Consider the following 27,436-nt stretch of genomic DNA (forward strand, 5'->3'; position numbering starts at 1 on the left):
AGGAAGAAGAATATTATTCATGAAGGATAGACTGAGACCACTGGGGGTGAGGCATGGGGGAGGGCAGAGGTGGGTGGATGTAGGAAGGGAACAGAGCAAGCTCCTCCTCTGTTTGGTGCCTCTCAGTTCCCAGACATCTGTCTTTAATGCTAAAGCCAACACCGCTGTATAGTAATGCTTAAGAACCCAGGCTCATTTCTTCTAGAAAATAAAAAGAATAACTAATCTAAAATAACGCATTTATTCTGGGAAAACAACACCTCCATGAAACACACCTGAACGATTTTTAAGAGGGGGAAATAAAGACACACGACTGCGAAACTCTGAGATTCTGTTCCACACAGAAGTCAGTGATGACATCTATGCCTCTAGGACCTGTTGTGCACCACCCCCCACAACCCCACAAAGAGAAAAAAAATTGTTTTTCAAGAACAGAGGCAATACTTGATAACGAAAACAAGACGTGTGACTTCTGGAAATGTCCATGTTCCGTGGAGTCCTTAAAAAATGAATCACAGCCCACACTGCAAAGAGAAGAGCAGCGCGACCCCGAGCACCACGATGGCCGAAGCGGGATAAAGGGAGGCCGCAGCTCCTCTCTCGCAAGGACCGCAGCCGTGAACATCCGCACAGAGGTCACAAGAGGACAGCTTCACTTCCGAGTTGTAACTCCTCACCGTGTGTCTCCCTGTGCAGAGGCAGACACCAGTTTACACAGATCCCTTGTTTAGAAACGTTGACTCCACCAAACCTTACCACCATTTCAATACACATCTCAGAGTTTTCCATTCTTCACAGTTTTATTTTTCTTTACAAGAAACAACTGAAATGCTCAGGAGGGTCTCACGCTCCTAACCAAATCCAAGAGAGAAACAATGCCTTCCCTGCACTGTGGCCCTCTCTGGGAAGATGGTCAGGGGCGAGGTGGGTGGGAACGGACCACAGCTGCACTCTGCGACTCCAATCTGGAACAGGAAAGACTTGAAATGGAGGCTTGTTTTACCTTCTTGGAGTTTATTTTCTAGTGTCATTTTCTCTGCATTCAAGCAAAGCTTATTAGAACTCCCAAAAAGAGATTTACTGTGGGCTTTATTAAAAAAATATAAAAATACAGGGTGCCTGAGTGGCTCAGTGGGTTAAACCTCTGCCTTCAGCTCAGGTCATGATCTCAGGGTCCTGGGAAAAAGCCCCGCATCGGACTCTCTGCTCAGCAGGGAGCCTGCTCCCCCCTCCCTCGCACCCCACTTCCGGCCCCACCTGCCTCTCTGCCCACTTGTACTCTCTCTCTGTGAAATAAATAAATAAAATCTTTAAAAAATATATATATATAAAAATACAAAGGGAAGCCTGCCTTTGTAACAAGTTTCAATGTTTTAAAACGTTGAGCATATAGCATCTAATTTTATAGTACAAGCTAATATTTGGGGGTGAATTTTATAGCATAAGCTAATATTTTCTAAAAACTGCATAAAGTACCTGCAGCACTACAGTAAACTTACCGTACATCACAAATGATTTTTATTTTTACAGTTTTAAAAACACATTCTATTTTCAAATTTCTTCATGATTTTTTGATATTGTGTTTTTAAATATTTTTATTATCATATTTTTTTAATGTTAGAATCTTTAAAACTGGGTTGGTAAGGTTTTTACTATTTCTGATCTTTCCCATATTTTCATTTAAAAATGTCCCCCTCCTAAGTAAGTTGCTTCCCTCACATACACACACACACACACACACACACACACACACAAATATACAAACTGTATCTTTTTTATTTTTCAAATGTTTAAAATATTCTCCATTTGCGGAAGAAACATCAGTTGGAGACTTCTGCAACTAGTCTGAATTCCGAAGTTGGATAACTGGGCGCTACCATTAAGTCTCTACCATATATCCCGCCCTTCCACAGAAAAGAAGGGCCACCCTCAGTGTTTCCCCAACCCTCCCATAAGAACCTGAGCAAATGCTTTTCCCCAATTCCACCAAGAGGCAGAAGATGAGAGGAACTGATTTGTTGACTCAGAAGGAGAAAGAACTGGTGTTCTTTTTTTTTTTTTTTTTAAGATTTTATTTATTTATTTGACAGAGAGAAATCACAAGTAGATGGAGAGGCAGGCAGAGAGAGAGAGGGAAGCAGGCTCTCTGCTGAGCAGAGAGCCCGATGCGGGACTCAATCCCAGGACTCTGAGATCATGACCTGAGCCGAAGGCAGCGGCTTAACCCACTGAGCCACCCAGGCGCCCCAGAACGGGTGTTCTTAACCTTCATCTTCTATGATACTCTATCAAACACTACTGACCACATGAACAAGTTCATTTCACTTTAGAGTGTACCTACAACTCCTAAGTACATCAAAACGTTAATGATTCTCACACATTCTGATGATTCTGAGCCACCAGGAGTACCCACTCAGAATGAGATCTATTACAATTACAGAGACCATATTCTCAACAGAACTTCGCTCTGTGACTGAGTGTAGAAGTAGTCCTAATTAACCTGGGTGATCTACAAACCAGATGTCTGCTTTCACAACCTAACTTTTTAACATTTTATAAAGTAAGAAGTGACCAGTAAAATCAAAGAAGCTCAAGTTATTTTTCAGACAGACTATATTTTTCTTGATCTGCTAATCAAAAAAACCTGATATAAATATATAAATTTTAGCAAAACAACAGACTCAGCTAAACCCATCCCAGTCTTTCATACTGCAAATGAGGCTCATGTTCTCTCCTGAAGAAATCCCATTTTAAAACAGAAAACAGACGGAAGGGATGCTTGGAACGGAAGCAAAATCCCGGAAACTGCATATAACTAGACTCACGGTTAGGTCACTTTTTCTTTGTAAATTTTCTAAGTGCGAGTTAAAAACCTGAAATATGAGGAAAAACCTAAGAATATTAGGAAAAACATCACTTTTGTATTCATCTGCTCAATGCTATCATGGGACTTTTTAAAATTATTAATTGTCTTCATTTAATTGAAAAGCTCACCTCCTACGCTCTCTTATACTTTCCCCACACCTATGATCTCCCCAAGAACACTCCTCACACACAAGATACATGGCCACGGTAAACAAATGAATGAAGGAACAAATGAATAAATGCCTGACTTAATTTCTAAGATATCAGAAACTCTAGAACACACTTACTCGGTTCATAGTAATCTGTGATGGACACCAAAGCATCTTGCGTATTTGAAACTTTAAAGTTTCTCACAGCAGGAATATCCACACAAATCTGGGTTTCATTTACCTTGAAAAATACAAAAGACTTAAGGGGGTGACAGACAATGTGTTCATGATAAACCAAACGACATTTCTTTTTCTTATCATTTATGGAAACTAACATTTAGGGAGGATTTCTACCTTCCCGGTGTTGTGGTAAGCCCTTTATATAAATTATCTCATATAGCTCATAAAACAATTCTTACAAGATAGGTACTGTTCTCACTTCCATTTTACCAGAACAATATTGAGAATCAGAGGGTTAAGGAAGCAGCAAGTCCAAGGATGCACATTCCTGGCCCAGGTGCCTCACTCAGCAACATACCCACAACATACCCACCCTGTCGCTGCTGATAGCTCCTGGTAGCCCCCCTCTCTGAAGAACTGCCTTCAGCTCACAGAAGCAACCTCATGGGTTACTGTGAGGTAACCCCATAGCCAAAAATTTATATGGGGTGCAAAAGGTCAGCTCCTTGCCTCTAGGAGGGGCCAATGTGACAACCGATATTGTTAAAGGAACCTGAGAATTGATAAATTCCTTCAAATATTCCATTACGTGCCAATAGCGGTAAATGAAAAGTCAAATTAATCAGTCAGAACATACTGCACACTCAAATTAAGATAACCATCAAATAAAAACATATGTAGATACACACATACATACAAGTACATCATAGATACAGGACAAACTCCAAAACCAATTGCATTATTAGATACAAACCTCAAACTTGTTTTTCAAGTTCGAAATCAAACCCTTGGTATTCAAGCAGTACGTAATAATACATGAAAACTCCTGAACAGAGAAAGAAGCTAGAGACTTTGGACAAGTTTTAACAAAGTTTTGGCCAAAGTGGCTTTTGACGTCTTAAGACAAATGAGAACATTCAGAAACTAGTTGTTTTTAAAGTATATCTATTGCGAACGCAATATATTTCCGATTCATACCTGGCAAAACTGCAATAAGAAATGTAGGGGATTCCCCCAACATAACATAAAAGCCTAAAAAGACTTAAAACTCTATTTTGATTCAACCTAAGAGTTTCATATAGATGTTTGAAAAAAAGAATAAGTTATATGCCAGCAGTTTTGAGACATAAGTACGGTCAAATTTTCACGTAAGTCTCTCTTATGCACCTTATTCTTGGATCAGTAAGTTTCATATAACAATGAGAAGAGTATATGAAAATTATATAATAATTTGTGTGAAGACCAAACCTCTGAGAATATTCTTCTATGATTTAAGCACCTAATATATTCATTGCAGGAATATTAACCCTATTGGGATTTATTAAAATTTCTATGAAAGCATTGTAGAACTTGTAATTAAAGCTTTCATTATCAGCATTTAAAGAGATAATTTTAGGGATGCTGAGTGGCTCAGTCAGTCAAGCATCTGCCTTCAGCTCAGGTCACGATCCCAGGGTCCTCAGATCGAGTCCCACATTAGGCTCTGCTCGGCAGGCTGCCTGCTTCTCCCTCTGTCTGCTGCTCTCCCTGTGTGCGCATTCTCTCTCTCTCTCTCAAATAAATTAAATTTTTTAAAAAATATATAATTATGGGGTGCCTGGGTGGGTCAGTGGGTTAAAGCCTCTGCCTTCAGCTCAGGTCACGAGCCCAGGGTCCTGGGATGGAGCCCCACATCGGGCTCTCTGCTCAACAGGGAGCCTGCTTCCCTTCCTCTCTCTCTCTGCCTGCCTCTCTGCCTACTTGTGATCTCTGTCAAGTAAATTAATAAAAAATGTAAAAAAGATAATTTTAGCAATTCCCTAAGGCAGAGGGTCCTCAAACTGCGACCTGGACTGAATTTTTGAAAATACAATGTGACAAGTTTCTATAGAGTTTACATCTGGCAAGAAATAATAATTTAGTTGTCAAGACTTTCATCAGGCTCATCATTAACAGTATTCTCTTTATGTTGATTTTATAGTGATGTCTTTTTAGTGGGGATAAATATACAATTGCCACGTTAGGATCATTCGGGAACACAAAAAGCTGAAATAAAGACAAAGGAAATAGGTCTAGCATAAGGCAGTCTTTCCAAGACAATAAATGGCATCTTGTCACCAGTCACCTACATGAAACTTACGTTTTACTACTTACAGAATCTAAATATAGGTTGACTTTTCCATGATCATGCTCCACTTTCCTCACAGTCTCGCTCAGAGGAATTGCGTCCGAAGGCACGGTGAAACCACTGAGGAGGTTCACTTCCATCAAGGCCATGCCGCTTCTAGCTGGGCCCAAAAACCTACAGTAAAGAGGAAAGGATGGAAGGGAAAAACCCTTTAGGAAAAACCTCAAGCTGTTGGCAAACTCTCATCGCATAAATATTAAAACTGCCAAGTGTTATTCCAAATACTTGGGGTTTAGTTGAGGTTAAAAAAAATCTCTATAGAAAATTATTATAAAACCGGTAATCCTTTCCTTCCAGGTAGGTATGAAATTCTTATACTTTTCAACCATATGAGGAATAATAATTTAGCAATGCATTCACATGATGCGAAATGCCTTCAGAGTGTCAGCCTTGTGCCCACAGAGTTGTAACAAGTACAACCAGGACGCCCTCTCAGTGGGCAATGATGTCTTCTCGGGGTGATTCCAAACTGAATCGCATTTTTCATTTTCTCAGAAGTTGACAGCTCTGAGCTTTCCAGCTGAAAGCCAGGACCCAAAAAAGAAACTGAAAACTTGACCACTTAAAGCAGGAGACGACCGCCAAGTCTTTACCAATCTTCTCATCTGGTTTTAGAAAAAGAAGACCAGTAGGGAGGGTCCTTCCCTTTGTTCTCCAAAATGTACTCGGAGCCCATTTTGTGTTTTCTTTGGCCACCTGGCGAGAATGCCAAGCCTTGGAAAATTCTGTGTCACCACCTTGTTCTCTCACCCTGTTGTACACAACAAGAGCATCAAAAGGATCTGGGCGCCAACGGGCGTTTTGTCTCCTTTAAAATAAACGGTTTTCGGCAATGAATAGGTGGCAAGAGCTTTTTGCTTGGAGCAGTTAAGAACCCAATGTGGTTATAGAAAGGAGTCTGCCTACAATGTGAAAGGATTGCAGCACTGTTAGGTGAGTTCCTGTTGTCCTTGCAGACGGCAAAAGCAAGAAGGGCTGGTAGAGAATCTTGCTTCTGAGAGCAGCAAAGCAAACCAAGGGCTGCCAAACCCGTCTGATTGAAAAGCCACACAGCACAAGGGCCGACGACAGCTGGCTCAGCAATCACAAACAAGGGAAACCATCTGCAGAGTGATGCACTTGGCCAAGAGAGGTGTCGTTGAAAACCAAGTGCCTTGCAGTTAGAGGTGTTTGTGTCAGAGCAAACACTGAAGCAAACTTTAAGCCAATCGGCTTAAATACAATGACTTTCTCGGACAGCATCAAAAGCGCCTCTGCTGACCTGGTCTTTCTGTCAGCCCCTGGGAGAATTTGTTAAATGTCTACACCACACACAGAAAACCTCCTCTAAATTGATTAAGGGCTTGGACCCTATGGATGGGAATAAAGCACCTAAAATATCGTTTTTCTTTTTCCACTAAAAATTTTCACTAAAAATGTTAATTGTTTCATATCAGATTTTTCTCAAAAGACTAGTAGAGCATACAAATCCTTTTTACCAACTGCTACTCTCACATGAAAACAGTTCCCTTCTCTAGTTTCTCTCCCCCCAAAAAGGAAAAAAGATATATATATCTTTATCAGACTCTGTCACCCATCTGATTCCTGATGACAGGTTAAGAGTTGGAATCCCACATCCTTTCATGAGCCCTCGTAAGTAATGAGGCCCCATCCTGATAGGAATTTTGATTTCACCTAATTTTCCTCATCTGTTTCTTCAATTGACCTCCCTAAGAGGTAAAATCCCTCTCACAGTTCCAAAGACCTTTTTCTTTGCCCATTTCAAAACCAGAATTTTATACTGATTTAGAAGATTTATTTTTATTAGTTTCTCTCTGTCTCCCCTCCAAACAGTAAGCTCCATAAAGACGGGGCCTCTGTCTTTTTTAGATCACTGTTATATTCCAACATCTGACACTGTGCTGGGTACAGAATGGAGACTCAACAGATATTGAATGAATGAATGAGTGAATGACAAAAGCAGGGATAATAATGCCACCTACTTTATAGAGTTAGTGTAACAATTAAATGAGATGCATGTGAAAGTGATTGATACGATGCCTGGCATGTAAGTTTGTGACAAATACAGCTTATTATTACTTGAAATAATAAAAACTTGATGCTGTTATTCTGGAAAACAACCCAATCATAAGCTTCATAAAGAAGAGTGGGAGTCCTACTTTCTTCTCAGCTGAAAAGGAGGCCACTGAAGGAATCCTGCTCTCCCCCTGCAGTGCGTCCGAAATGCCCAGGAAGGGAATGAATGGGACAAACACAGGTGACATTTTATATCAAAATCATGAACATGCAGGCCCAAAGGTAGTAGAGATGTTAGTAGTAATGGAGGACAGTGTATTCACGCCATGCCTAAAGAGGTTGGCCCCCTGGAGAAACACCCAGTGATGACCTTGAAGAACATCTGGCGGGTACTTAAGAAGAGCAGACAGTGCTCCTCAATAGCAGTGTATCTTCATAGTAACTCCCAACTTCACAGCAAATCATGTAGAGGTAAGAGGCCAGACCGACAAGGAAAAAATTGTAAAGTCTCCTGGCTCAAGAACCTGTTACAGGAGTTGCTCTGTTGCGCCCCACCCCTTTTCCTTTTGACTTAACAAGATCCTCAGATATTTTGGATACAGACTAAATTTAAGAATTAAATTTAAGAATTCTTAAGTTGAAGAATTAAATTTTATTTAATTTCTTAAAATTAACTTCTTAAATTAAATGTAAGAATTCTTAAGTTGAAGAATTAAATTTTATTTAATTTTTTAAATTAATTTCTTAAATTAAATTTAAGAATTCTTAAATTTAGGAATTAATAAGAATAAACCTTATTAAGTACTCCCAGAAGCTAAAAGTGCCTATTTATCTAAGGTGAACACCTTCTAAACTAGAATATTCTCACTGTGTCTAAAACTCTATTCTCGGGGTTCCTGGGTGGCTCAGTGGGTTAAAGCCTCTACTTTCGGCTCAAGTCATGATCCCAGGGTCCTGGGATCGAGCCCCACATCGGGCTCTCTGCTCAGCGGGGAGCCTGCTTCCTCCTCTCTCTCTGCCTGCCTCTCTGCCTACTTGTGATCTCTGTCTTCAAAAAAATAAATGAAATCTTTAAAAACTCTATTCTCTTCATTAAACTTGCATGTTCTTATAAAGTCTTGGTTCCAAAGCATAACACTAAAGGTTGAATATAAACTTGGAATAATTACTTAACAGAAAATTACTAACCAAGTAATAATGAATTTTAGAGTATTAAACATGATTGGTTAATTTGAAGTTTTCATATATTAAGACCTACATTTTATTAAAATTTTCTATTCAGTTATTATAAATATAAAAAACTTGTAAATTATTTTGAACACATTGAGAAGTACTTAAACTTAATTAAGCAGTATTTCTAGTTTATAATCTGAAGTACATTAAATAACTGAAATCTTTGTTAAATGTAACTCTTTATATATGTATTTTTAAGATTTTACTTATTTATTTGACAGAGAGACAGAGCGAGCACAAGTAGGGGGAGCAGCAGGCAGAGGGAGAAGCAGGCTCCCCACTGAGCAGGGAGCCCAAGATGAGACTTGATCCCGGGACTCTCGGATTGTGACCCAAGCCAAAGGCAGAAGTTTAACAAACAGAGCCACCCAGGTGCCCCTGTAACTCCTTATATCTATATAGTTAGATAACTACATATATATAATTTCCAAATCTGGGATGTAGATGGCCCAGTCAGTTAAGTGTCTGACTCTTGATTTTGGCTCAGGTCATGATCTCAGTGTCACAAGATCAAGCCCTGTCTCAGGCTCCAAATTGGAGCATGCCAATTGGAGCATAGAGCCTGCCTAGGGTTCTCTCTCTCAGTCTCCCACGGCCCTTTGCCCCCCACCACAACCCATCACATGTGCTCTCTCTCTCTCCCTCTCTTTAATTAATTAATTAATCTTCAAATCTATTTAAAAGAAAGAGAAAGAAAGGACTTAAAGCAATACCAACCTTGTGCACACATTCAAATTCAAGTGATTAGTATCATCTTTATTGTCTTTTACAGCAACGTCTAAATCAAAAGCTTCTTGGTCTTGAATAGATCTCCGTCTTCTTGGGGAACCCGAATCTTTCACATTATAAATAACATTAAACTGTAAACAATAAATTAGCATAAATAATAAGCTAGTCATAAATTATTAGCAATAAATTGCTATCACCATAAATTCTAAATATTAGGTACTGATTTTCTTTGGGATAAACACAACTAGATTTGTAATCTTCAACCAAGAAAAAAACTAGTTTTACTAGTCAAAAAGTATCATTATTAACAAAAATTATAAAAGTTTATAAGCAATAATTTTTAAAATTGAGAAAAGTTTTATGTAATACTCCAGAGCAGGTATAGACCTTCATGATACTCATAGGTATTTTTTTTTCAAAGAATGTAAAACATTCCCTTTAGGGAAAAAATGAAACTACTGCCTATTTCTTTCTTGAGACCATCCACTAATTTCTAAGCTCTGCTGCCCAAGTGATGTTGTTTTTCACAAACCGGAATCTTAGAAACTCATTTCAAGCCCTGATTGAACAGAAACTTGTTCAACTGCTCAGTGTTCTTTTGGTTGTACAATACTTTCAAAACATGATAAAATAAATGACGGATTTTAAGACAACTGGGTCTTTTTCAGCTAATTCTCTGTGCCTACCACTAGTGAAAGGTACTATGGGGACACTGGGCAAGTGTGAGGAGAAGTTTTTTGTTGTTTTTTTGTTCTTTTGTTTTTTTTCCCCAAAGGGTTCCTAAGATCAAAAGCTTGGAATTTACTCAAAATTTCCTACACTTGCCTCATACCAAGCTGAATTGGAATCTATTTCTTCTTCCTTTTTTGATACCAAGTTTCATAAACTTTACTGTTGCTATTTAATGTGTTTTCTTTTTTCTTTTTTTTTTTAAGATTTTATTTATTTATTTGTCAGAGGAAGAGAGAGCACAACGAGGGCAGAGGCAGAGGGAGAAGCAGACTCCTCACCTAGTAAGGAATCCAATGTGGGACTTGATCCCAGGACCCCGAGATCACGACCCGAACCAAAGGCAGGTACCCAACCAACTGAGCCGCCCAGGCATCCCATAATGTTGTATTTTCTTATACTTAAATCACACACACACACACATACACACACACACACACACACACACACACCAGAACTAAGCATCCAGTACCCTCTGTAGATTTTCACACTCTAAAAAATCATCTTTCTGGGGTGCCTGGGTGGCTCAGTCACTTAAGGGTCTGTCTCTTGATTTTGGCTCAGGTAATGATCTCAGGGCCAGGGGATTAAGTCCTGATTTGGGCTCTGTGCTCAGTGTGGGGTCTGCCTATCCCACTCCCTCTGCTTCTCCCTGCCCCCCACACACTCTATTTCTAAAATAAATAAATAAAAACTTTTAAAAAAAAAATAAAAAACTTTTAAAAAGATGGGAGTTCCCAACAACTCACATTAATCCTATCTAAAGAATTTAATATTAACTTCAAAAAGCTTATAATACTCAAAATCTTCTTTCTAAGCCTTCATCTTTCAAATCTAAGAGTTACAACTTTTCATTCTTCTATACCTAGCTTGTATAATCCCTTCGTCCCCTTGATCATTCTGGTTGTCTCCAACTCTTCCTTAAACTACAATTAAAATTTTAGAATATTCTTGGAGGAGGTGAAGAATAGTTTCACGTGGGCGCCTGGGTGGCTCAGTGGGTTAAGCCACTGCCTTCGGCTCAGGTCATGATCTCAGGGTCCTGGGATCGAGTCCCGCATCGGGCTTTCTGCTCAGCAGGGAGCCTGCTTCCCTCTCTCTCTCTCTCTCTGCCTGCTTCTCCATCTACTTGTGATTTCTCTCTGTCAAATAAATAAAAAAAATCTAAAAAAAAAAAAAAAAAAAAAAAAAAAGAATAGTTTCACGTAACTGGAGAGATGGTCTCTGCTATTTCCATCATCCCCTTTGCAGGGGCATGCAATCGTCCTTTACAGACCAATGTCATCAGGAAACAAACAAGAACTACTAGATTTTGTCCTCTGGGTCATAATTAATACTTATCTCTAATGAAGCATTGGGCTTAACGTTTGACCCATGAAAAGCCCAACTGCTCATTCGGCGAACTCTCAGACGTCTTGCAGTTTATTTCCAACAGCTTAGTATTTCAGTACTTAATATGGGGTTAATCTCTGCAAACCTCAGAGATTTCTTTCCTTTCTTTATCTAGAACACTTAACAAAAATATCAACTAAAAGAATCTCAGTACCCATTCCGAGGTGTCCAACTTGTTAGCAATTTTCTCCATCCTAACAAGTGCCTATCGGTCCCTCCTTTTCGTTTTCTGGAAAAGGTTCGTTTGGAGTCTTCTCCAAAAAGCCAAAAGCCTTCGTTTGGAGTCTTCTCCAAAAGCCTTCTGACTAGTACGTACCACATTTACACTGTGTCCTTCAAAGCTCAAGTAAAACTCACTTGGCTTCAGTAATTTATCTACATTTGCTTTAATCGAGAATGAATTCCAACCAATTAGTGATATAAGTATGTGTGATTTTTCAGTTGTATCTAAACTATCCTGTGTATTTACTTTTGGATTTGCTGTTTGCTTTGAAAGACAGCTTGAGAGTGAGAATTTTCATGTGGCCTTTGTTAGTAAAGACAAATAGAAATTATTCACTCTTCTTTTTCTATTCTTTTTGTTGAATACTGTTCCTTTCAACTGTGATAATTTTCCTTGATTTTTAAAAAAACATTTACTACCATGTTTTGAATATTATACAAAATAATCTTAGAATTACTTGGAAGTTTTGAAATGATACCTGACCATCTATCTGCAATACTTAGCAAGTATACTTATTCTTTTAACTATAACAGTTGTACTGGTTTCTGGAAAAGTACTTTTTCCGTATAACAGCCTTTTTTTTTTTTTTAACTTTCTCGATAAATCTTTCAGGGTTTGTTTGGTTTGTATATTCTAACCAAGCACGTACAGATTTTTGGTCCTATAACATATGATTTTTGTTTGCAATAAGATTATGTCAAGTCCTTATAATTTCCAGTGTATTAAATATAATAACTATTCCATTCAGGATTTTACATACTACCTCCATTTTATTCTAATGCTATTGCACAATTAAAAGTAAGTTTATTTGGATTTTTCTTATACCAAAGCATTGGATATATCATGCTCTAATCGTTTTATTTACTATTATGTAAGACTTTATTTTTTAATTTAAATTCAATTAGCCAACAGTTACATAAGAATTTACATTAAAGGGACACATTTCCTATCTTCAAATCTATTCCTTATAAAACCATGTTGAACTTTATATTGTTAAATGAATATTAAGAAGTTATGGGCAAAAAGTATTGTATTATCAAGTCTTAGTAGAAACTCTACCAGCATTACAATTTCTGAGCTGTATTTTCACAAAAAGATGGGCATTCCCAACAACTCACACGATCATATCAAAAGAATTTAATTCTAACTTCAAAGAGCATATAATACACAAGGAGTATTTTTCCAAAATTATCAATCCATTGGTTGCTTTCCACTGACTAGTAGTGACATCTCTAATACTTTTTATTAAAGAGAGTGATTTATCTTACCTAAGTCACAGATAGAGATCCTTAAGAATTTTATGCATTATCTGTTACAGATTTAGCAGTACCCCAAATGAAAGAACTGTTCTAAAATTTAGAATTATTGAACTAAACAAAAATGAAAATCGTTACATACCTGACAAATAGCAAATCCAACACCACTTGCGGAAATATTAACAGCAATTGGCTGAGCCACAGCAAGCTGAATGAAGATGGGGGGAAAAGTGAATAAGACTAATCTTCCATACTTCCATCTTTCTAGCAAGCACAGGATATCAGTGTCACCCCTCGCTAGGAGTGTAAGCCATCTGTGAAAAGCTCTAAGAATTCACACAGCTTCCCATGTCAAAAGCCAACCAGGTAAGAGAGGTGAAGGCAGAGGAAGGGTCCACTCTCCACACACCCCCATCTGCCTTTCAGAGAGGAGATAGGGCTGCCCTCCTAGAGGTGCAGAAGCGAGAGAGACAAGAAACAAAAGTCCTGGGGCGCCTGGGTGGCTCAGTGGGTTAAAGCCTCTGCCTTTGGCTCAGGTCATGATCTCAGGGTCCTGGGATTGAGCCTCATATCGGGCTCTCTGCTCAGCAGGGAGCTTGCTTCCCCCTCCCTCTGCCTGCCTCTCTACCTACTTATGATTTCTGTCAAATAAACAAAATCTTTAAAAAAAAGAAAAGAAAAAGAAACAAAAGTCCTCTCACTCCTCCATCTCCCTTAGTGCCTAATCCGACTGATCTGTTGGCCTTCCTATGAACACAGAGGCACATGATCAGGGACTAGGAGTCACACTACTCCTTTTCTTTTGCCACCAGCGCTCTTCCTCAGTTTCTAGCCCTGAAGTTATCACTTTCATCCATTACTCTCAGCTTCCCACAAGGTTAACCCCAGGAATAAAGTGGGTGTATGATAAGTCTTTATTCCATTTTAAAGTAAGAATTTAGTCCTGATTCTATCAATTCCCCTAAGAGGCCATGTGGTACAGCTGGAAAGAACACAGTCAGAAACACAGGTTCATATCCTAGCCCTGCTATTTCTCGCAACATGATCTTGAGCAAGTTACTTAACCTTCCTCAGCCTCAGTTTTATCATGTGCATGGTAGAGATGAAATATTTTCTTAGTGTTGGTTTGAGAAGCAAATGCAATAGTACATGTGAAGAAATCTGGCACACTGCCTGCAGAGCACAGGAACTCAGCAGGTGTTCACTCCTTTCCCAATATGATAGAGCCCGTATTTTCTCCTTTTCCAAATCTTTCCAAAGTTCCCATCCCCCGCTCTCCCCTCTTCCCCAGCTCAGCAAATTCAACCAAAGGAGGGCACTCCTTCCTCCCAGTCTCTTTACAGGGTTCTAGGAACAAGCTTCTGTTGAAGTTAACAGAATGGAAATAAATAATAAAACAACATTCCAGCATAAGGAATCACCTGCACATAATTGTAAATAACCACCCCCTTGTCCACACCTCTGATGTCTGGAGGAGAAAGCGGTTCTGTGTGTCAATCCGAAACTTTACAGGACTTGGTGAACTGGGCCCCGTCACAGTCACTTGGATGTTGGTCCTGTCTGTGTTCATTAGGGCTGCAAATTCAGATAGGGCCTTCAAGGCTACAACGGTGTCCTATTGAGGAAAGAAAAACGTGTGCATACAAGCTTATATCAGTGTCACTGAAGAGTCTTTAAAGTGGGTAATTAGGAGACCTGCTATGTAGTCATCCACCCTCCTTGGGAGTGGAGTTCTCCTTTATTCATTTCTGAAGGTCCGAGACATACAGTACAGGAAAGGCTCGGAAAGTATCTGCTGACTGACACTGAGTATCTGCTCCATCAGTTACCACGCAGGAAAGATGGCCTGGATACATGGGGAACTAATTTTTCCCACATACATAGCACAGATGATGTTTACATCCATGATGAGAAAAAGATGAAAATTAGTAATTTAGACCTTTGACTTACAGTACTAAATTTTTCAATTGCCAATTTTATGAAGTCATGAAGAAAGCAACCACCTACTTCCTTCAAAAAATTACATTTATATTTAAACTATATTTAGTTTAAAAAATGAAAAACTATCATCACTCACCTGGGTAGATGCAAAACCTCCCAAGCTATTTCTTTGGCTGCTGAGCCACCTCATAATTGGGATTCCCTCAGACACCTGATACTGCAGGAAGTGTGAGAGCAGCGCGTAGGCCGCAACCTCAATATCCAAGGAACGTGGCTGCCAGGATTCAGAAAGTTTAGGCTCTGATGATACCCAGAATTGCATGCCTCCTGTAAGAAACAAATGGTAATAGTCTGACCAATGGAGCAAAAATTTTATTTTATACCATTAAATATTCCTACACTGGTCCAAGTCCTACTTTACAACATATATATATATTTCCAAATATGAATATATTTATGCCATGCAAATATATGTGTATTCACAAACACAGACATATATGTAAACATGTACTTATAGGTCAGTTTCTAAACTAATGCAACTTATAAATTTTCATCCATTTCCTTGTATTTGAAGATATTTTGATGAAAATAATTTCCCAAGGGAAATTCCACATGTTTGGCTCAAAACTAAACAGCTATAAATAAAAGAAAAACATACTATACTCCAGAAGATAATGTACATAACTTTTCCGACCAGGCCATCCTAAAAATATTTTAGGACACATTAGAAAGAATCCCGTTCTGGGAATCTGCCATTAACCAGCTCTAATGTTCCCGGAAACCTCTCCTTTTTTTCATTATCTGAAATTTGGTGTTATAAGTTCAAAAATCCAAGCCCCGAAGGAAAAAAGAAAAAATGAAGGACCCTGGCCAGCTCAACAATCTTCCTAGAGATATTCCTGTTACCCTCAGAGGAACATCTTACTGGGCGTCCCCACTCCCCGCTCAAATATTATTCTTTAGATGATCACACTCAGGTGGAATAATAACTACCACTTAAACAAGCAGAGAAGAAATATCAAGACCTACAGTCTCCAGGTAACAATCTAGTGCCCAGCACTGCAAAAGGCAGTAAAGATAATAAGAATGCAATCTAAATTACTGCTAAAAATAATGCAATGTTTTTTACAGTCTTAAAAAAAATCTCTAAGCACTTTCAACATTTATCCTTTCTTGAATTAACAAGGCTTCAAATCAGTGGACATTACTTATTTCTGCCCACTCATCCCCATCGCTGTCTACCCTTGTTTCTCTCACACGTGTGTGCACACGTGCACACAGACACACACACACCTGGATCCCAACCATAGAGGTCATCCGGGAAGTAGCAACACCTGCACTTTTTTTCTTGTTGTAGCCCATTTAAAAAAAAAAAAAATTAGGGCGCCTGGGTAGCTCAGTGGGTTAAGCCGCTGCCTTCGGCTCAGGTCATGATCTCAGGGTCCTGGGATTGAGTCCCACATCGGGCTCTCTGCTCAGTACTTATAGGTCACTCTCTGCCTGCCTCTCCATCTCTCTGCCTGCCTCTCCGTCTACTTGTGATCTCTCTCTGTCAAATAAATAAATAAAATCTTTTAAAAAAAAAGTCATCCAACTCACTAACAGCATTTTTCAGCATTTGCATTTCTATTAAATAGCATTTTAGTTCAAATTTTGAACATTTGCTAGTTGTTATTCCCATTTTATAGTTAGGAAAACTGAAGCTCAGAAAAGCAAGTAGTATTAGAATTTGAACCCAAGTCTCTCTACAACTTTTTGTCCTAATGACCACTCAAGGCCACCAAACCAGAAATGGTATCAAAGAGCTCAAAAGGTAACTGACATGGGGCAGAACATATCTAAAACAAGGAAACACACAAGCCCTGAAATTCTCTAGAAAACACAGGGAGAGCAGAAGCAGCCATGTCAGACTCATCTGATCTCATCTGCATTTCATTTATCATCCCATTCAGAAGAGGTAAATGTTATCAACTTCCTATCTGGCTTACAAAACTTTCTCACATACTTTGTATATTTCATAATGCATAGTAGTCTAACAATCTCAAACAATCCCATGCATTACCTTCTTGTTCTGCTCTCCAAGTCAGCATATTCAAAGCTTCCTTGGCTTTAGGGCTCCCCACGGATGACAGTGCATAAGTTATAAGAGCTAAAGTATAATTGTCTGAAATTCCTCTATTAAATTCAGACTCCAAAAAGTTGATAGACTCTTGCACATCAATATTAGGCTTGAAAAAAAAACATATGTTTTACTATACAAAGTAACCCATTACCACACATTTTTTAAACAAAAAGTATTTCCAAACATTCATTCAAAAAGTAATTTCAGAGTGTGTTTACGTATCTGACTTTGTCCTGAGCAATGGGAATCAAGGATGATCACTGACATTTAAAGATTTGCTATTCATTTTGAAAATAATACTGCATTTGAAAGAAAAATGAAGGAATCGTACCTATTTATAATTGCACCAAAAAGAAGAAGATACCTAGGAATAAACTTAACCAAAGAGATGAAAGACATGTACTCTGAAAACTATAAAACACTGATGAAGAAAACACAAAGAAGTGGAAAGACATTCCATGCTCACATGGAGTAAAAGAACAAATAATGTTAAAATGTCCTCACTACCCAAAGCAATCTATATATTTAGTACAATCCCCATCAAAAGTACAATCCCTACCAACAGCATTTTTCACAGAGCTAGAACAAACAATCCGAAGATTTGTATGGAACCACAAAAGACCCCAAATAGCCAAAGCAATCTTGAAAAACAAAAGCAAATCTGGAGGCATCACAATTCCAGGCTTCAAGTTATATTACAAAACTGTAGTAATCAAAACAGTATGGTACTGGGGGCGCCTGGGTGGCTCAGTGGGTTGAAGCCTCTGCCTTCAGCTCAAGTCATGATCTCAAGTCCTGGGATCGAGCCCCGCATGGGACTCTCTGCTCAGCAGGAAGGCTGCTTCCTCCTCTCTCTCTGCCTGGTTGTGATCTCTCTCTCTGTCAAATAAATAAATAAAATCTTAAAAAAAAAAAAAAACCAGTATGGTACTGGTACAAAAATAGACACCTAGATCAACAGAAGAGAATACAAATCCCAGAAATAAACCAGCAATAACAATATGGTCAATTAATCTCCCCAAAGCAGTAAAGAATATCCAATGAGAAAAAGACAGTCTCTTTCACAAATGCTGTTGGGAAAACTGGACAACCACATGCAAAAGAATGAAAGTGAACCATACACAAAAATAAATTCAAAATTTATTAAAGACCTAAATGTGAGACCAGAAACCATAAAAATCCTAGAAGAGAACAAAGGCAGTAATCTCTTTGACCTCGGCCGTAGGAACTTCTTTCTACATATGTTTCCTGAGGCAAGTGAAACAAAAGCAAAAATAAACTACTGGAGCTACATCAAAATAAAAAGCTTCCACAAACCAAAGAAACAATCAACAAAACTAAAAGGCAGCCTACAGAACGGGAGAAGATATTTGCAAACAACATACCTGATAAAGAATTAGTATCCAAAATATATAAAGAACTGATTCAAATCCACACCCAAAACCCAAATAACCCCATTAAAAATGGGCAGAAGAGGGGCACCTGGCTGGCTTGGTCATGGAACATGCACTCCTGATCTCAGGATTGTGAGTTCAAGTCCCATCCTAGGTGAAGAGATTACTTAAAAATAAAAAGGCTTTAAGAAAAAAAAGTGGAGGAGGGTGCCTGGATGGCTTGGTTGGTTGAGCATCCAGCTCTTGATGTCATGATCTTTGGGTCTTGGGATCAAGTCTGTACTTGGGCCTGTGCTCAGTAGGGAGTCTGCTTCTTTCCCTCTCCCTCTGTCCATTCCTCTGCTCACATGTTCTCTCCCTCATATAAATTTTTTTTTAAATGGGCAGAAGACGTGAATAGACTTTGTTCCAAAGAAGACATACAGATGGCCAACAAACATGAACTAAATATCACTGATTATCAAGGAAAAACAGATCAAAACTACAATGAGTTATCACCTCACACCTGTCAGAACGGGTAAAGTCAACAACACAAGAAACAACAGGTGTTGGTGAGGATATGGAGAAAGAGGAACTCTCACACACTGTTGGTGAAAATGTAAACTGATACAGTCATGGAAAACAGTATGCAGGTTCCTCAGAATATTAAAAACAGACCTACCGTATAATCCAGCAATTGCACTAAGAATACAAAAGTACTAATTTAAAAGAATACGTGCACCTCAATGTTTATAGCAGCACTGTCTACAACAGCCAAGATATGAAAGCAGCCCAAGTGTCCATCGACTAATGAAGGGATAAAGAATATGTGTGTGTGTGTGTGTGTGTGTGTCTGTGTGTGTGCACGTGCATGCGTGTACACAATGGAATATTACTCAGCCATAAAATAAAATGGAATCTTTCCATTTACACTGACATGAATGAAGCCAGAAAGTGTTACGCTAAGTGAAGCAAGTCAGTCAGAGAAAGACAAATACCGTATGATTTCACTCATATGTAGAATCTAAGAAATAAAACAAATGAACGAAGAAGAAAAAAAGAGAGAGGCAAACCATTAGCAGACTCTTAAGTGTAGAGAACAAACTGATGGTCACCGGAGGGGAGGTGGCAGGAGGATGGGTGAAGCAGGTGATGGGATTAAGGACTGCACTTGTCATGATGAGCACAGGGTGATGTATGGAAGTGTGGAATCACTATGTTGTATACCCGAAACTAATATCACACTGTATGTTAACTACCCGGGATTTAAATAAAAAGAAAGAAAAGATTTTAAAAGGAAAGATTTAAAAACAAAGAAAAAACACTGCTTTTCAGTTTTTATGAGTAAATAGGCACCATTTCCTAGAAGGAATAAGAAATAAAAAGTAGAACATTTGCCAATGCTTCTACCACTGAATATCATGAACTTGGAGGTGAGCACAAAATATAGTTTGAGAAAAATATTATTCATATCTGATCTCGTGTTTTGAACCTCTAAGCTTAAGGGAAAGTTTATCTTCCATGTGTCTAAGACTGGACTAGGGAAACAGTAGGAGCTTACTATGAAGAATGGCTGTTTTTGATCATGTGAAATGTTGTTGCCATTAAAGCAGTAAAGGCATAAAATAAAATGGAATCTTTCCATTTACACTTCAATCACTGAAACAGTTCTGAAGCAAAAATAAGTTCATTAGCATAACTTTCCATGCATACTCATTCTCATCCAGAATTCACGCACCTTTAACATGATTTTTAGAGTGTGGGTATACTTTTGTACTAAATTAGCAGACATTGTCATCGCTCCATGATATTTTAGAAATTAAAAAAAAATTCTTCAAAACCTAAATCTGCTAGCATACGTTCCCAAATTCTGAAGGATTTTCTGTCCCCTAAGAAACTAATCTTTTCAATGATAAATACAGACGAGATCGGGCGCGTTCAGGGTGGTATGGCCGTAGACTCAATGATAAATACATATTGATTTATCTTACCAATAGCAAGTATGCCATTTATACAAGAAAGCATTCTTAGTTATTCTGAAAAAGCAGGTTCATATTTTCATTCTCAGATTTTAGAATATGGTCACAAAGGCAAAGCAAAAAGGTACCCAAACTCAGACTTCAAATGTGATGTAAAATTGCAGAACTCTTTTGGTTTCCAGACACATTCTTGACTCATCAAGACGTAACTTGCTTGTGATTTCCCATCCATCATTTATTAAAGATTAAGTACCTGATACTTTTTATATCCCAGGAGAGAAGTCACAATATAAGCTGTAAGCGTTACTGGACTTTTATTGCCACCTTGAAGCTCACTGTGGATCACTCTTCCTGGCTCCCAAAATTCACCATTGGATTTCTGACGTCCTTTAAGCCACGTATATGTTCTGTGTAACACATTCTGATCAATATCTATGTAAGGATCAGCTTCAAGGAAACATCTTAAAACAAAAGCTGACAACCTAGGTGAAAAAAGGAGAAAAACTGCATAAAATACACTTTATAAAGTCCTCTAAATAACACTGAGCAAGAAAACACCAACAGTAACATTTCTCCCCAACCAAAAGACTCACAAAAGGATAATCATGGAAGAAGGAACAAAGGGATAAAAGGCAACAAGGAGGCAACATAAACATCTCAGCCGAGCTGGTAGACAAGGTTCCCACTTGAGGATGGCCAAGAAATTCCAGGTCAACTTCTAAAATATCAGATTTGGAAAGGAATTTAGAAGTCATCTAATTCATGCGCCTCCCCCCTCACTATTTTATAAGTTGAGAATTCAACATTCCAAAAGAATTAAATTGTCCAAGGTTATCATTTTTGGAGTGTTCTAGGTATTTACCAAGGAAGATCCCATTACACACTTGGCTTAGCCCTAAAGCCATGGATGAAGTACATATAGTTCACAGTCAAACTGTAGCACTCTTAACTAGAAAAAACGGATAATTTCTTTCCGGCAGGACAGGAGTCAGAAAATTACAGCTTGCAGACCAAATCTGTTTTGGTCAAATCTTGTCCTTGTGCCAAATCCAGCCTAGTGTCTGTTTACACGTGTGTCCCTTCCACTACCCTCCACCTGAGAATAGTTTGGGAAGGGAAGAGAGAAAGGAAGGAAGGAAGGAAGGAAGGAAGGAAGGAAGGAAGGAAGGAAGGAAGGGAGGGAGGGAGGGAAAGGAAAGAAGGAAGGAAGGAAGGAAGGAAGGAAAGGAGAGAAAGGAAGAAGAAGAAAAAGGAAAGGAAAGGGGGGGAGATAAGAAAGACAGACAGACGGACAGGAGGGGAATTAGCATGCAACAGAGACTCTATGTGGCCTGCAATGCCTAACATATTTACTGTCAGACCTTTACAGAAAACGTTAGGCAATGCCTGCTACAGAACAATAAATATTTAGGTGAAAAGATCATCAAGCAATAAAACACTGAAACCTTTCTATTTATGGATCTATATCCTGACACAGGCCAAAAGAGAATTTGAAGTGAAGCCAATATGTCTCATTCTATGAACTGTTGAGGTGTGATAAATATTACTAGTATTCAGTAACAGCTGATCCTCTTTTACTTTGAGTATGCAGAGAAGTTCACTTTTCCACCCTTTTGAAGTTAAGGACGGCCATGTGACCTGCTCTGACAATGACTCAGTGAGGAGAAATGCTGCACCCAGGCTGAAGCTCCTAATTACCGGTGAGGGGTCCACCAGCTTTCTCTTCCCAGACTCGCGTAAGCCCGGAGCGTCCTGGGAAATGGTGTCGGCTGAGGAAGAACTACAGCGCCCCCCGCTGACCAATAGTGGACTTGCAGCATGAGCAAGAAAGAAGCTCTTGTTAAACTACTGAGATTAGGGGGTTGTTATCACCACGTGCCTTGTCCAACCTGACTGCTACAGTTAGTTAATCTTCTGGGTGAAATGAAGAACTGACAATAGTACAAGGAGAGAAAATAATCATCCAAAATCAGCCGCACAGAAATTCCATTCTGGAGGAAATCTGGTTGCTTATTACTTAATTCCATCACAGTTTTTCACAAAAAATAACCTTAAAGAAACCTATGTTGACTGTGTTAATACAAAATTTGTATTGATCATGTATAACTAAGAAAAAAACTACGTCGGGGTGCCTGGATGGTTCACTGAGTTAAATGTCCATGCACACTGGGCGTGAAGCCTGCTTAAGATTCACTCTCCTCCCTCTCCCTCTGCCCCTCCACCCCTGCACTCGTGCTCTCTCTAAAAAAAAAAAAAAAAAAAAAAAAAAAATTAAATTAAATTAAATAAACAACAACAACAACAAAAAAGCTATGTAATAATCACTCAGTATTTCTAACCAGTTTTTCTTGTCAACTGCACCATCATCATAAAGTATTTTTTATTACTTTTCCCACAAAAAAAGGATTTATAGCTTATCTTTTCTAAATAAAAACATTTTACTTGTTAGTGTTTTAAAACCATATTTAAAAAAGAAAATCTCCCTTAAAGACAGGCTATAGGAAAAGCAACCTATGAGCCCATATACATAGGGACACATCTGTCAGTTTCATGGCCATTTTGCCTGAATAAGAGCCCACTCCTGAAAGATTTGTTCTATTAGTAAAAAACACTTACCAAGTGGGGGTCCTTGGGTGGTTCAGTTGCATAAATGTCCGACTCTTGGTTTCAGTTCAGGTCATGATCTCAGAGTCTTGAGATCAAGTCCTGAGTCAGACTCCAAGCTTAGCGAGAAATCTGCTAAAGTTTCACTCTCTTTCCCCTTGTGCCCTTCCCCGGACTCACTGGCACTCTCTCACTCAAATAAATAAATAAATCTTAAAACAAAAACAAAAACACACTTACCAAGTGCTCCCGGAAGGGTCATCATTCCCAAAAGCACTGAAAGAGCCATCTTCCCTCTGATAGAGAAGTTCTCTCTGGTAACCTGTCAGACAAAAAGGGCACAGATGATCGATGTCATCACAACTTGAAATGAATGGAAGTTTCTAATCATGATTTCATATTACAGAAACATAAACAAAGAATGGGAAAGAAGATATTAAATCAGCAACTGATACTGAATATTTTCTATATTAAGTGCTGTGAGAGAGTAAAACTATCAAGACTTTTCAAGCAGAATGTGTAAAATAAGAACTGTGATAGCTCCAACTAAATTCAGAAAAATACCAAAACAGAGACAACAATTCTAGCCACTTAAAGGGAAGCAAACTGGTCTCTTGATTTTGGCTCAGGTCATGATCTCAGGGTTGTGAGAGCAAGTTAAGATTCTCTCTCCTGGGGCGCCTGGGTGGCTCAGTGGGTTAAGCTTCTGCCTTCGACTCAGGTCATGATCTCAGGGTCCTGGGATCAAGCCCCGAGTTGGGTTCTCTGCTCAGTGGGGAGCCTGCTTCCCGCCCCCTGCCTGCCTGTCTGCTTACTTCTGATCTCTGTCAAGTAAATAAATAAAATCTTAAAAAAAAAAAATTCTCTCTCCCTGCAGCAGCTCTTTCTACCTATCGGTCCTATCATTGTGCTTTAATAAAATCACCTTTTTGCACCACACACACACAAAAAAAGGTAGGGGGGGTGCCTGGGTGGCTCAATCAGTTAAGCATCTGCCTTCTGCTCAGGCCATGATCTTAGGGTCCTGGGATCAAGTCCTGCAACAGGCTTCCTGCTCAGCATGGAGTCTGCTTCTCCCTCTGACCCTCCCCACTGCTCATGCTCGTGTGTTTTCTCTCTCTCTCTCTGTCCCTCTCACAAAAATAAATAAATATATCTTTAAAAAAAAAAAGATTCTCGGTCCCTATGTCCCTCCCCAAACTCGTGCTCTAAATAAATAAATAAATAAATAAATAATTTAAAAGTAACAAACTAAAGGCCAAGCTTTATTTAACTTTGTAGGGTTGACTACAATAGTTTCCATGCTTAATCATCTAAAATTGTTTGCTACCTAAGAAAAATGCTATCTAGAGTATCAAAATCAAAGTTTTGGGCTAAAATAAAAAGTAAAAATAATTTCTATTTTTAGGCCAGCAAAAGAATGGGAAAATTGTTAAATAATCTAAGACAACAGCTTTAAAATATTTTGGCAATGGCCAACTGAAGTAAACCAAAGAACCAACCTCTCTGCCACCACATCAATTCCAAATTCTCAAAAAAAAAAAAAGAGAAGAAGCCAGCAATGGTAATGAAGTCTCACCTTAGAAGTAAATTGAGAAGGGGGTTAAGGCTCATATAGTGACTTTAATAAAAGCAGATGTTTCATATTTGCAAATAAATGGCTGCAAATAAGGCAGGTGTTTCATATTTGAAAAGCAATGGACGTAGGTCTCAAAGACCAATGACTGAGATCACAACAAGATTCACCAAACAACCCACAACAAACTAAGCTGCTAAAAATGAAATTGAAATATCAATAATTAATCATTAGAAAGCAAGCAGAAGAAAAAGTGAAAAGTTGTTCCAACACAAGGCATTATCAATGATTCTCTGGTAACCAAGAAGTATTCCTGAAAATTACAAGATTCTAGTATAGGCAGGTGACATCACACAGTATGAACTTTGCAGCATGGTCACATAAAGCCTGGCAACCATAAGCATTTACAAAATGTTGAATTCAATCTCTAGTAAACTCTAGGAACAAAAAAAGTTTTACTCTATGAATACCACATTTTAGAAGCATCAATAACTATAAGAAATTAATTCATATTTAACTAACAAAACATGAGCACTGATGGTTTAAAATTACAGTTAATCTGCTCTTGCCATGTCCCAAACTTTCCTCCTTAAGCCCTTCCCCAGAAACTCCAGATCTAATTAAAGCTGCAATAAGACAAAGCATGTAAAAAACAAGACACTGTGTCATGGTGATCTTTAAGACCTACAGGAAAAGAAATATAAAAAAAGAAAGAAAGAAAGAAATATAAACAACATTTAGGTGATGTCAGAATTCTGCTTTAATTTAAAGAATGGGGTTATAATCTTGATATTTAAAATTGAAATATTATGGTACAATAATTAAATATCAAATCTTGATCCAACGGTGATTGTATGTCAGGAACTGTTCAAAACCCTTTCACATGTATGAACCCAGGTAATTCTCACAACTCTAGGATGTAAAGGCTATTTAGAGATAACATCATCAGAGATGAGGACACTGGAACTCACAACACACCAAGTGCAAGGTCATGCAGTTGGGAGGTATTGAAGCCAGAAACTAGTCAACTTCCGTAACCAGACATAGCCAAGGTCTAGGTCTCCAAAGCTGCTGTTTCCTGCTAACTCACAGAGCTCCTTCAGTTAATGTGTGAAAAGTCCTCAGCACAGAGCACAGCACCTTTTATGTGGCAAGCCCTCAGTAAAAAGAGGTATCACTCCATACCACAGGCAAGGGAAAAGGCTTTCTAACTCCCAATTTTTAAGAAAATATGTAATAAATAGGACCATAAAAAATTATTTTAAACTTTTCCATGGCAAAACACAGGATGATGAATTAGAAGAAAATATGTGGCACACACAGAAAAATGGCTAATGTCCCTAATATTAACATATAAATTATATATATTTATATATTACTACTACATGGCTATACATATACTTATATAAAGTACCTTTTAAGTTTAGAAAAAAAAGAGTAAAATCCTATAAGAAAGAAAATGGACAAACGACAAGAAACATTTCACAAATGAAACCAAGGGAGATGGACTTCAATATATGGAAAAATGTTCAACTTCATACTAAGTGCAATGCAAATTAAAACTACACTGAGATACCATTTCTCACCCATCCTGTTAGCAAAGATTCACGTCTGACCACCCATTCTGTTGGGAAGGCTGTAAGAACACCAATACCTTGTTCGATGCTAGAGGGAACTCAGAACAGTACAAGTGCTGTGTAAGGGAGTGTCTATGTCTTTTGACCCAATAATCCAACTTTAAGGATTCTACCCTGAAGATATATCTCTAACAATATATAAGAAAAAATGTGGGGGAGGAGTCAAGATGGCGGAGAAGTAGCAGGCCGAGACTACTTCAGATAGCCGGAGATCAGCTAGATCGCTTATCTAAAGATTGCAAACACCTGAAAATCCATCGGCAGATCGAAGACAAGAAGAACAGCAATTCTGGAAACAGAAAAACAACCACTTTCTGAAAGGTAGGACCGGCGGAGAAGTGAATCCAAAGCGACGGGAAGATAGACCCCGGGGGGGGAGGGGCCGGCACCCGGCAAGCGGCGGAGCAACCGCGCACAAAATCAGGACTTTTAAAAGTCTGTTCCGCTGAGGGACATCGCTCCAGAGGCTAAACCGGAGCGAAGCCCACGCAGGGTCAGTGTGACCTCAGGTCCCGCAGGGTCACAGAAGGATCGGGGGTGTCTGAGTGTCGCAGAGCTTGCGGGTATTGGAACGGGAAAGCCGGCTACAGAGACAGAGCCGACAGTAAGCTCGCAGCTCGGTGTTACCTTGAACCGGTCGCAGGCTCGGTGAGCTCGGAGCGCGGCCGGAGGTCAGGCGCGGTTCTCTGAGGGCGCACTGAGGAGTGCGGCCCTGGGCTCTCCGCTCCTCCGGGCCAGAGACCAGGAGGCCGCCATTTGTATTCCCATCCTCCGGAACTCTACGGAAAGCGCTCAGGGAACAAAAGCTCCTGAAAGCAAACCCGAGTGGATTACTCACCCCAGCCCCGGGTAAGGGCAGTGTAATTCCGCCTGGGGCAAAAACATTTGTGAATCACTACAACAGGCCCCTCCCCCAGAAGATCAACAAGAAATCCAGCCTAGACCAAGTTCACCTACCAAGGAGTGCGGTTTCAATACCAAGGAGAGCAGCAGAATTCCAGAAGAGGAGAAAGCCGAGCACGGAACTCATGGCTTTTTACCTGTGATTTTTTTTTAGTCTTGCAGTTAATTTAATTTTTTTCTTTTTCATTTTTTGTTGTTTTTTTTCTCGCCTTCGGGTAAATTTTTTTTTTAACTGTTTCTTTTTTAACGATTTTTTACTAGTTTATCTAATATATATATTTTTTCTTTTTTACATTTTTCTTAGGTGTTTTCATTTTTTTAATTCTTTTCTTTTCTTTTCTTTCTTTTTTCTTTTTTTTTTT

General features: G+C 38.9%; 1 protein-coding gene across 2 annotated transcripts in view; it reads right to left on the reverse strand.

Moving 5' to 3' along the window:
* Positions 1 to 227: 227 nt before the first annotated feature.
* CD109 (CD109 molecule) overlaps positions 228 to 27,436 on the reverse strand; it is a 136,832-nt gene continuing 109,623 nt past the window's right edge. Inside the window, exons 24-33 of one of the 2 annotated variants that reach the window (XM_059400144.1) lie at positions 23,199 to 23,280; positions 20,608 to 20,836; positions 16,943 to 17,108; positions 15,017 to 15,207; positions 14,399 to 14,554; positions 13,082 to 13,147; positions 9,328 to 9,470; positions 5,328 to 5,475; positions 3,153 to 3,255; positions 228 to 688 (exon numbers count right to left, since the gene is read on the reverse strand). In XM_059400144.1, the coding sequence (XP_059256127.1) occupies positions 513 to 688; positions 3,153 to 3,255; positions 5,328 to 5,475; positions 9,328 to 9,470; positions 13,082 to 13,147; positions 14,399 to 14,554; positions 15,017 to 15,207; positions 16,943 to 17,108; positions 20,608 to 20,836; positions 23,199 to 23,280 (1,460 nt within the window). In that variant the 3' untranslated portion in view covers positions 228 to 512. Of the gene's footprint in view, positions 689 to 739; positions 966 to 3,152; positions 3,256 to 5,327; positions 5,476 to 9,327; positions 9,471 to 13,081; positions 13,148 to 14,398; positions 14,555 to 15,016; positions 15,208 to 16,942; positions 17,109 to 20,607; positions 20,837 to 23,198; positions 23,281 to 27,436 lie in introns of those variants that run through there. The other variant, XM_059400145.1, reaches the window with a different exon arrangement.

Source organism: Mustela nigripes, chromosome 5, assembly GCF_022355385.1.
Source record: "Mustela nigripes isolate SB6536 chromosome 5, MUSNIG.SB6536, whole genome shotgun sequence".
NCBI lineage: Eukaryota > Metazoa > Chordata > Mammalia > Carnivora > Mustelidae > Mustela > Mustela nigripes.